Genomic DNA, 12,399 nt, shown 5'->3' with positions numbered 1-12,399 from the left:
TGATATATGTTCTGCTCTAGTATGTTCTAAGCCCTCATTAAATAAAAAAGAACTTGGTATTTTTTTCTGTCTAGCTATTCTCTTCCGAGAACAAATTTTCTTATAAAAGGTATTATTTAGAGATAGTGTAACTAATAAAAATCACATTCAGGAAGAGGTGGTGTAGTGTGGAATTTTTTTGTGGCACGTAAGAGAAAGAACAGTGATACTTGATAACAACATTAAAAATAAATTAATCTTTAAGAACAACACAGAATATTAATATCAAAAAATACCACTTATACACCAGTGCCAGGTCATATTAAGTATAGTTTTACACTATTAATCAGCAAATGTAAATTGCATGAAATGAAAATAAGAGATTATAAAAAAATTGCAACATGCGTAACTCAGTAGGAAGTCCCATTCAATGCATTGCCATCAGATCTGCAGTACGAATTTGGCTTTACGAAGACAGCTGCAGCGCAGACAGTGATTGTATATTCCATCTGTCAAATAGGCACTTGTCTGTGTCTTTGATATCATTTGTGTTACCATGTCTCTAACAAAGAATGTAAGTGGTTACAAACTCAGAATTGTTCTGAAACACATTTCCGTACAAAAGATTGACTTAAAATTTGTTAGTTTTAGGAACACTTTCTTTCCTTCACTCCAAGTGCCCTGCCTTCCCCAAATAGCCTACTTCCACCACAACTTACATACTGATTTGGGGGTCTTGCTTGTAAAGTCAAACTCTATCTGAAATACTTTTAAATCTGAAAACAATGTTAAGAAAACATTTAAAACTTCACTTACTATTAGATAACACAAAAACTTTTTCTCAAAGTTTGATAAAAAGCAGAAAATGCAGAATTCTGTGTGTATTCATATGCCCTTTTATGTAGTAAGTCAAGTAGTTCCCTTTCTTGTCCATCTGAAGATGGTGTTGCCTGGTCTTTGTAGACAGTGCCTCTGATCAACCCAGTGCAGTAGCACTTGGATATCCTCAAGCTTTGCACTTGCAGGTGTTTTATAGTAGACACTTCACCTGCAACCTGCAAAAACCGTATAGAAAGGGCTGTGGCAATGAGTCCACTCAAGGCATTCCACGTGTAACCTGTGAAACTGCAATTTCTGTGAAACCCTACAAGCAAATTCAAATGCTGTCCTTCTCTGATAGAAACTCTGGGGAGAATAATGAATGCACAGCCTCCGCTGGTACTGAGTGAACTAAGCTAGTGGAGGGATGAATTCTTTCTTCAGTGGAAAGGGTTAGAGCGTATGTCAGCTTGTAAGTGAGCACTGAAATTGCGGTCCCATAGTGGGAGGTTGTATGAAATACCTGAAAGGTTTTTTTAGCTGGTAGAGAGATCATGATTGATGGGGCAGATCTGTCTTTATGGCAGAGTGGAATGCTAAATAAGGGCAACTGATGTACTTTTATTACAAGAGGATAATCTGAAGTGTTACGGAAGACCATAAAATAACTAGTTTGAATTCCTGATTAAATTATTTTGTCTCCAAACAAATGATTACAACCTCACAAAAAAGCAAAACCAACAAAAAGCAAAAAATAAGATTTTGAGAAATATTCAGATTACCATTTCTCAAGCATTTTTATCTGACTAGCACCTTGCTTAATTAAGATCAGATACCAAAAAGCATTTTCCTCTCAACATGATGATATTTCAGGCAGATTGGTTTAGTCTGGATGCTTACCGCATCCACAGTCTGGATGTGGTAAGCAAAATTACAACTGACTTTAGAACATACAGGTAGTTATGACCTTAACTATAAAATGACTATTTCCATTCATAATTATACCTGCAGAAAAAAGAAAGCCGTAGATGTGGTATAGGAAAAAATCCTCAGTTACATTTTAGTTTACAGTTTGGCCAGTTACACAGTTTGGAATGTAAAATCTAGCACTTCGAATATCCAACATATATACTTTGATCATTTCCTCAGCTGGGGCGTAGTCAAATCATAGTGGAGTACTGTAGAGATGAGACTTTGGAGTGTTCCTTTTTTCCCCATTATGTGTTAAGACAAAGTTGAGAGCTTTCAGTGTTTTTTAAATTGTTTTTGTTAATTTTATGGTGGCAGATACGTACACAATTCAGATTATTGAATATCATTGCGTTTCTGGGGTTTCTGCTGTCTTATTTTGACAAGTGAATCTCCAGTACAGTGTTTCTTGGTGTGTCCTTATGAGAAGGATTGCTTTCAATCCATTTCCACGTTCTAGTAAAAAATCTTCTTGTTGAAAATTTCCCAACAAGTTTAATGAATACACATAAATAAAAGCCCTGAAAGTTAGCATTGAGATGGAAGAGACATTTAAGGGTTTCCATGTGTCTATGTACTGCAGTTAGTATTACCAGTTTCATTCTAACAGCAGGTGGGTAAATTATTTTTTTAGTCTTACACAAATTCATTATTAAAAAAGTTTTCTTCATCTAAAATATGACTTTGATACCCTTTTTGTGTCCTCCATTTTGTAAAAATCGAAGTAGATATATAGAAATTCAAAATGTTAGCAATGTTTAAAATAAGAATATTTTAATCCATGTAGTTTACTAGGCCATGAGCATTGTGCAGAACTACACATCTTCAGTAAAACATTTGGCAAGCAAGTTTGGATACTAATTCTGTAATTATAGATGGTAAATGAGCAAAAGTTTCTTTTCAAGCTATTCATATAAATAAAAGGATTCTATATGATTTTGTAATTATTTTAGGTATAAGTTACAATTTGTCTACTAGAACTTTGATTCATAGTTCAAGCATTCATCTACCAGAGTGAAAAACAAATCTCTATACTTTAATTTCTAGTGACAAACACCTGCACCTTCAAATTCAGAAGAAAGTAAAGAAAAATGGAACTCACTTGAAAGTCTTTGAAGCTTTTCATGATAGCAGAACGCATCCTAGCAGTAGAGAAGTACTTAAAGCAGTCATTTGCATTCAAAGATATGTGCGAGGATGGCTTGAACGCAGGGCATTCAAGAGAATAAAGATCAAGGTAATGCCTTACTTGTTTAATCCGTGTATTGTTTCAATTCTAGTAGTGTAAAAATTCTTTATTATTACTACTTTGCTATGAAAAAAAAAACATACTCAGCTAGTCTGTCTGTCATCGCTGTTCTGCATTTTGAAAATTAGAGAAAAATCACTGATGGCAAGTGCTCTGCTGGGGCTTGATTTTCCATTTCCAACACTTGTTCTTAAGAAGACTCTCCATTAGTTTTTAGAAGTGAATGGCCTCTGTGACATTTGATCCCTCTGCCTTCAGAGAGTCTTAATGTACTTGCATATTGTACTGTTAATTCCGGGGCTTGCAGTTTTTCAGGTAGAAAAACAGGCTGGAACAGACTGCTCTCTTCCTCTCACTCCATTTTAAACATCAACTACTGAACAAAAAAGTCAGGAATTCTGTGTTTTTCATGTTTTTCATCTAGTGTTGCTAAATGAAATGCCAATTCCTGAGAAATGACCTGGTAGAGGGACCCATAATATGCACTTTGGCCTTGCATTTCAGTGTTTGTAACGAGTTAAAAGAGCTTATGCATATTGCAGGTTGGGTGCTAGTGGAGACTGCATAATTTTAGTTAAGATATCATTTCTCTGGCAAGTTGTAAGCCTTCTAGCTTAAGAAGTATACCATCAGAAAAATTGAACCTATTTCAAATAAGTGGGTCTAGTAGGAACTGAGTAATCCATTAAACTGTTTATTTTATTAGTTTTCCAGAATCCTAAAATAGGATAATTAAAAAAGCAGGTCATATTATTTGGTAATCTTTAACCTTTAAAAATACTCCCTTCCTTTGTATGCTGAAAGAGGGGGAGTTTTTTTGCTGATATAATTAATGATGAAGTGAAATGGCATTTTTTGTTATCTACTCCTGGGCCGTAGAAAACAAACATGTATTTTTTTTCTCCCAAGGCATACCTTTAATCAAAAATCAAATGTTGATCACAAAGTTTCCGACTTCACCAAGTTTCACTGTTCCACTTCCCTTCTGCTGAGATACAGAACCTTCACTTTCCCTCGCACTCTGATCAATTGCAGATAATATTTTCTATTCCGCATGGTTCCTGATCTACTTCTGTAATTTTCATAGGCCGAGTATCCCAAAAAATTTTATTCAATCACCTCTGGAAAAGGCCGTCCCTTATCAGCACTGTGGAGTAATTGTTTTTAGGTGTTCGTCTATATGTATTTGCTGCAATGGAATTTGTTCTGTTTCCTTTTAAGATTTTCATATACACTGCTCACCTCTCAGTTCCAGCTTGTTATTGTTTCTTTAGTCATCCTTTACTTATTTCTCCTATCTTTAATTACAGGCTACAAGTCACGGACTGTCCCTACCAGCAGTTGTAAGATACTACCGTAAAATGATGGCCCGCATTAAATGTCGAGCTGGTGTTTTGGATCTATCCGTACCACTTCAGTATTTTGAATTGGAGGAGTGGATGGACAAGAAAAAATGTAAGTTATACAATTTTTGCGTAGAATGATCTTTTATTTTAATTTCAATGTAACTTAACGTAACTTAATTTGTAACTTAAATGATGGGCAGTGTGGTGCACTGTCAGGGAGAAAGATTTCTAATGAGACAGTGAGTGAGAAGGAGCAAGCCATAATAATTTTTTTCTGGTGTCAAGATTATTGTTCCATTGCATGGAAAATGAATTGCACTCAAACATCTCCCACAATGAAATAGATAACTGGTACATTTAGAGAGCCTTTTAAAAGAAAATACCTTTGCAAAATTTTTCGAGTGATTCATTTATTAGATATTTTATTCATGAAACTAGTTTTTACACTTGCTTTTGTCTCTCCTATTTCCTCACCAGTTTGAAGGCTCACTGTGTAGTCAAGCATGTGAGAAGATAAATGTTGTTGTTCAGCTGCAGGGTAGAAGACTCACAGACACACACTTAAAATAGAATAAACAGCAATAGCCAGGAGAAACATAAATGACGTAGCTTGAAAACATAATCAAGAAGGCACAGACAAGAGGGCCACTTCTTCTGATGGTTGTACTGGTACTTAAGCAGAGCAATGCTGAAGGAGAAGGAAATAGTTGATTAATGCCAAAACTGACTCTTCCTTAGCTCCAGCTGCTCTGCTCACTGCATTCTGCATTCTTTCAAATATCACTATTGAAGTAATCCTTATTACACTAGGGATTATAGGAAGATATAAAGGAAAATAAAAAGCAGTTTAGACTGCGAAATATAATCCAAACTTCCTTTTTCCGTGATGAATTGCCCTTCAGATTCCTCTTCCAGAGGAAGAGGTGGCAGTTCCGTCACAGGGGATATTTAAAATTAAATGAGTGATAATGCTAGAAAATAAATCTCCTGTTGGAAACAAAAATGCCGGAATGACTGTGAAGAGTATTTGGGCAATAATAGAACGTTTTAGATTTAGAACATGTGGTAGGCAGCCATGCTAGAAAAACACCTTAACTGCAAATTCATCAAAAATGAGAAATTGCCCCTATTAAATCTTAGTGTTGACACCCTGCTGAGGGGAAGTGAAGAGTGTGACTGTTCCACTATTCCTTTCTGTAGTATCAAAAATGCCACACTGAAAGTTGGATTTGGATAACCATCTTCATACCTAAGGGTTAGAACTGTGCTACGTTTTTTCATCTTTAAGTATGTGTTAGCATTCCAGAGACATAAAAATGTACCCATTAATTTTGGATGGAGGTTCTAATTGATTTTCACACATTCGAAGTTTGATAGGTATTAATTGTTTAGCTCTTGATTCTCATTTCCACTCAGTCCTTTAATTCTGCATTCACAAAGCTTTATACTTCAGTACAGAGTAGGAGGACTGTAATACTTAATTTGAGCATATTTGCTGGGTATGCTTTGAATTCCTTCTAGATACCTTGCTGATGCAGACCATGTAATAAATATATCTGAAGCTTCTGAAGATTCATGGCATAGTTTTGACTTCTAAATTCCATATTCATGTCCTATATTCCTGTCATCACATAGGAAATATATATAAAATTTGTTTTTCCCCTGCGTGAGAAAAAATACATCAATAAAAATAGTTAATCCGTAAAACATAAGCTGCATCCTCATGGAAGAGTGTATTATTGTCCCAGGCTGAATAGCTCATAATGTACTTCTGATGTTGGGTGACTGAAAAGTTTGCAGTACTCTTCCCATTGTGATGAAATGCTGGTTGATGGTTGAATCACTGATGCATTAATAAGAAGTCTTAAAAATTATACCTTCAGAGCTTTGTTTATAGATGTGATAGCATGTTGCAGCCCAGTGTATTTGTTTCTTGCTGTTGTTATGGCCTTTAAGTACAAAGTTGGACTTAAAAGGCAGATGTTGTTTTTCTGAAACATTAAAGTGACATTAATTTGCTCTATTTTATTGAAGACAGAGAGACATGTTATAGATGCTCATGCATAATATAGAATGCAGTTTGATCTACTGCTGTTAACTCTTACAGGAAAACTGATGGTTTCATTAATAAATAGTAACCAGCTAGAATAATATCCTCTGTCTGTCAGGAAGAAGATTTCTGGCACCAATTCTGCAAGAATCTATGAGTTAGGTAGATCAACTAAAATGCTGTATGGACATCAAAATATAGGAGACTGTGAAGATTTTTACTTTTAATCTGTACTATCTGTCACACAACACTCATCTCTGAATTAATGTCTTTGACTGAAGCCATATTAATACGTTAAATTCGTCAAGAAAATAATTCACCGCTAGCCCACTAGTGTATGTCCTCCTTTTTCTTTTTTAATTAGCCTTGGCAAGGCATCTACAGGCATCTGTATTTCAATAATTATGGGCAAAATGTCTTACACTGTAAGTTTTACCCATGCCTTTCCCCTAAAGAGAAGCAGTTTAATATACTGCTTTAGAGAGGTTAAGCTATCTGCCAAGTTAAAAAAGGTATTCCCACTGTAATTATCTGCTTATCCAACCTCTTTCTACCAGCCTAGTTCTGCAGGGACTAGACCGTCACCTTTCCATATTGAGAAATTCTAATAAGGGAAAGAGCTTTTTTTCACCCTGACTGCTCCCCTTCAGATGCTGTAAGGATGACTAGTGAGTCTCACTTTACTGCAGGAGTAAGTCAGCAGCAACCTACCCCATCCTCTGACCTCTACACAGGTCTAAGTTTTCCAACAAAGTTTATCAAGCATATTAAACTGATTATGAAGAAAAAATTTCTGGTAAAATCAGCGCCTAATAATATATAGCAAGTTTGTCTCTAATGGAAGCTTCTGCTTTGGGTTTGTTTTTCAGTTTATGAAACAATGTTTGCCAAGAGACAGTTCAACGAAGAGATGGACAGAAATGACCCGCCTGGATTTTTCAAGGACTGTGGATATTTTATACCCGCCAGTGGAATACAGCGTGTCTTCCAGATGGTCTGCCCAAGTAAGTGGTTTCTTGAAAAAGCTTTGCAATTGTAGAAAAAGTTCTGCTGCAGACCTTGCAGGCTTTGGGTATTTGGGGTGGTCTTTTTGTTTTTTTTTGTTTGTTTGTTTTTTTGATTGCATAAGTACAGAAGCTTCTGTTTTTAAAAGCATAGTCGAGACACAATCTGCCCACTGATATTTTTCAAAATTGAGCATTTTATCATTATATTTAAAATAAAGTACATTTTGTAGAATTATATTTTTTCTAACAATGCTGGAATATAATCCCATACCATCTTGGAATGTACTTAAAAGGATGGAGAGCAATTTGTGATGGGTCTACCTTTACAGGTGTCTCCAGGCAAAACATTTACCTTGTTCCTTCCTTTATAACATCAGTGGTACTAGTCTTCCATCATCCTTGGACAGTTTAGCCCAACAAACTATTAGAAACATTCACAGGGAAAGGAAATAAAATGTCACAAGTCAAGAATTGTTATCTTGCACTGTAGGTAGGAGGGAGACCACTGCCCTGTGAAAACAGAAATAAAACTATAGCCAATTAAGCCCTTCAAATAAATCTGAAGTCCCATTTTCCCTCTTGCTTTCCCCTCTCCCTGGACAGTCAGCGGGGGACCTGGAACCCTTCACTCTTATTGTGGAGCAGCAGCAGTAGCTTCTGGGTGCAACTTATGGAGGCAGCCTCTTTGGGCACTGGGAGACAGGGTGAGGTATCCCTCTATCCCCTCTGTAGAAGCTCACTTTCGTTTTGTACTGGCATATATAGGTGCTGTGAAAACAAAGCTGACCTAAACATGGCTTTATATTACCTCTGTGTCTTCCCAAGTTTGACAGCCATCACAACAGGGAGACTTTTGCAGACACTGATCTTATTTGGGGGTAACAATTAATTTCACATATCAGCGATTCCAACAAATGCTTTTAAAGTACAACTTCATTTATTCTAATGAAATTAAATCCATGTTTAATTGGTACCTTTGATTTGTTAATGACGTACGTGTATGCTTTCTTTGAGCCAGCTCTCTGTTCATGTTGCATTTTTGAGAAGAAGGTGGTCCTGTAAGTGTCTGACAACACATCGTATTTGCACATTATATTACATTTCAGTGTTGGCTCCTAGTAAATGCAATTAATTTCTCACAGAAAATCATATATTACATGTCATTTAGGTCACATTCCTAAGACAGTGTGAATAAGACCAGGTATTTTTAGTCATTTGCTCAATCCCCATCACTATGGTAACAGGAGATTTTGTGACTGTGAGACAGATTTCTGTCTTATACCCTAGCTTTGAGACACTATTGCTACTTTTCACTATGTTCACAGACAAACTAGAAAAAATGGATGCTTTCCCACTCATTTTTAAACTTATTTAGTGGCTCTTAGGTATAAGATGTTATCAAGACTGGTTTGCCAGTTTGGGGCAGGTGTAGGCTTCGTATTCAGAACTCTCCCAAATAATAAAAGTGTAAGTGCTGAATACGTGTAATTGCTGAAACATGGAGATGTGCCTGTGTCTGAAGGGCACCCTTAAAATGACCTCTAACAGGTAAGCATTTTGAATAAATGGCACTTATCTGTAAAGTACCTTCTCTTTCTCAGTTTTATAATTCAAATGTCGTTATTTCTGAAGTTATTAAGAGGGTATAGTCTTGCTAAATTGCCTGGGAGAGCCACTGCAACTAGTTTAATGTTATGAGCTGCTGAGTAATGATTTGATACACCTGTCTCCTGTGCCAGGGCAGAGCATCCCATACAGTTGGATTGCCTATTCAAGAATGGAAAGATAAGGTGTGTGGGGGTCAGGATGGTAAAGGAGGATCTTCTAGTAATTACTACACTCAATTTTTTGCATGAACATTGCATCCTGTACAGCTATGGGACTGATCCATGAAAGGTTAAAAACAAGAAATCGGTCACTTGACTTGTGGCAGTTTACTCTGAACACTGGGGGAAAAAAAATCAGATTTTCTCTCAATCTTCATGTCTCATTTTACTCTCACTATTCTCTCTCTCTCTTTTTATGAATCTAAATATTGCTGAAAGATCAAGGCCTGTGAAATAAGTGCCCAGATGTTAAATGTCCTGTCACTTTTCCATTTCCAGTAATGAAATGATGAGTACTGTCTTTGGCTAACAATAATTTAGGCAGGAAAAGCTTGAAAGATTTTTATTCTACATGTTCTCCTGAGAGTTTTAATTACATCAGTCCTACATAACTACAAATCTCATTTGTGAGGGATCTGCTTTTTTGAGGTAGTTTACTTTTCATAAAGGTAAGACATTAAAGATAAGATAGTAAAATTATCTGATCTGAATAAAGCAGGAATATGTGTAGTGTATGTGAGTATTCATCGTTATGCAACAATGAGCTTGCCGTCAAATGAGAAAAGAAGACTATCAGTCGTAAAATACCTACCAAATGTGAATTAGAAATATCAGGTCGAATAGGGGGAAAAAAGGAATATATGGAAGGCCGCTAAACATACTGTTCTGACTTGCTGTGCTTATACAGGCAAAACAGTACAAACAAGCAGTAATTTCACCAAATGTGACTATAGTGATAACACTGTCAGGAAAAAAAAAAACCACTGGTACCTGGCGTGGGCTTACGGGTGCTGAATGGGGTCTTATATAAGCATGCGTGTGACTTCCTTTGAAATCTAATTTTTAACTTCTGGGGAACAAAGTGAGTTTTCCTTTTGTTCAAATGAATTTGACAATGAATTTGAATATTTAGATGTAGCTACACGTATTTTGTACCCTACGGTACGAGGAAAAATAAGCGATTGTGTTACTAGCTAACGCATAGCTCATACAGGAGTTAGGAACTGACTAGAAATAATTGAATAGTTTTCTATCAATGGTGAGGTTTAGCTGCTGGTTTCAAGAAAAAAACAATTAAAATTAAGGTCACAGTGTAATGATTTTTAGATTTCATACACAAGTAATGATACTATTTCATCATATTTCAAAACAGTTGGTGCTGCTACTTCATTCTGCCTTCAAAAAGCAGAATGTCTTGCATTATGCAGTCAGGAAAAACTCAGTGCAACATTACTGTATTTCAAATAAAATAAGAAAAATAGAGGTAATTAACCAATCTATTTTTGGCCATATATCATAAAGTATCCATTGAAATTATACCTTATAGTACCAAAAACATGTCCTTAATATTTTTCAGAAAGCAGGATAGTAAACTATGTTTAAATATACTTTTTCTCTGTTTGACTCAAAGTGATCTGTTCAGGCAAATATTTACACTGAATTCAGTGGAACTATGCATGCACGTAGGCTAGGTACTGGGACTTCTAGTTATTTTGCTTCTAGATTTGCTGAAAAGACCAGCAGTAATATCTTGTTATTTTAATATTTATCTTCTGAAAATGAATGATCAGCAGGAGCATATCACTTCATCTTCAGGTCCTGGAATTGAATGTATGTACAGACAAGCAGACTAATACTTTACATACTATGATTTAATGTATTTTGCAGTCACTGGAATTGCTACCATTAACTCTGGCTGAGGCTGAATCAGATACTTGTGATCTGATCCTTGGTACCTTTTGTTAAAGGCAAACTGTACTCTTCACAGTTGCAGCATCCTGATAAATACAGTACTTACAAATACAATGTAAGCATAGTAAGGATTTTCCCTGCAATTGGCACTTCTGAGCTGCCTCTACTAAAAAACAGATTTTTCAATCTTTGTAGTTCTGATCTTGATAACTAGTCTCATATTTATACAAAATATTCAGTGTGTAGACTAAGGATATGAAATATCACATCTCCTACTTGGATTTGAATCAGTTCCCATAAACCATCTCAAATTATATCAGCCTTGTCTCGTTGCTGATTGTTCTACATTTGCAGAGAAGTAGTAAACCGTCTCTTTATGTAAGTACAGAAGTGTCCAAAGTATTGAAATGGTTAGCTAGCAAGTACCGCTTGAATTCACATATATTAGTGGCCAGTGAGTTTTTTTACAGGAGCTTTTAGGTTGCAAACTGGTGTGGCTTGATTTGAAACAACTTGTGAGAGCATGGAACAATGAACTCTAACAGACATGTAAAAGCAATATGTCTTCATTAGAGTCAATGCCAATTCCCCTTCAAGCTGCAGACGGAGTGAAGAGATGCAGGAGGTCCCCAGGGAATGCTTCCTTGTATAAAGCTAATAGAGGGTAGTAGAGCAGTCCCACACAGCCCTGTCACAGCCTGTGGATCAGAGCCTGATGCATTCTGAACCTTCATCATTTTTGATCCCGCTGGGCTCTTCCATGATACTGAGTGCCTGTTACTGAGGCTTCTAGGAAGCCCTTATGTTTTTGGAGGCTCAGCTCAGAAATGGCACTGTATCACTCTGAAGTTTTTCCCAATGCACTCTGCAGTTATTTCCTCTCTGAATTCCTTGCCATTGTGGTTCATATTTGTGACATCTTATGCATGAATTGTTAAATATAAACAACACCTAATAGCACTTTCCATTGCAGTCATGCCAGAAAAGCCTTATTTATAGAGCAAGACCCTTTTGTGTTGAGTACTGTACACATTCTGAAGAAAATTATGCTTCCTGCATCGCTGATGTGAAATTGTCTTCTAAAAGTGTTTATTTTTCATTAAACAAAATCTTACAGGACAAGCCACAGGAACCTATGAATACTGTAATAGGAACAAAGGTGTAAAAACTTTCATGCATCTGGCAGAACCCAATACTCTGGAGTTTCTTTGCTGTACTCTTGCTTAATAATGTTCTCCAAACCTATGTGGTAATGAGCACTGAGGCGGAAGTAGGCTATCATGATGACCATTTAAGCCAAACATAGTATCAAGAAATGGAAATTCCACAGTGAAAGAACTGTGCAAGTGAGTTAGTGAGAATGAATAAATGCATTAATGAAATGTCCTGATGCCATGGAATGCTTTGCATATTCTGCATAATGGTTCTGGATCAAGCCTGAATAAAAATCTGATCTAATGAT

General features: G+C 36.2%; 1 protein-coding gene across 1 annotated transcript in view; it reads left to right on the top strand.

Moving 5' to 3' along the window:
• Positions 1–12,399, top strand: part of IQCM (IQ motif containing M) — a 173,038-nt gene that overhangs the window by 42,998 nt on the left and 117,641 nt on the right. Inside the window, exons 6-8 of the mRNA XM_064511743.1 lie at positions 2,815–3,004; positions 4,327–4,471; positions 7,282–7,416. Of these exons, the coding sequence (XP_064367813.1) occupies positions 2,815–3,004; positions 4,327–4,471; positions 7,282–7,416 (470 nt within the window). The remainder of the gene's footprint in view (positions 1–2,814; positions 3,005–4,326; positions 4,472–7,281; positions 7,417–12,399) is intronic.

The sequence above is a fragment of the Dromaius novaehollandiae genome, chromosome 4 (genome assembly GCF_036370855.1).
Source record: "Dromaius novaehollandiae isolate bDroNov1 chromosome 4, bDroNov1.hap1, whole genome shotgun sequence".
NCBI lineage: Eukaryota > Metazoa > Chordata > Aves > Casuariiformes > Dromaiidae > Dromaius > Dromaius novaehollandiae.
This window is presented reverse-complemented; position numbering and strand designations above follow the sequence as displayed.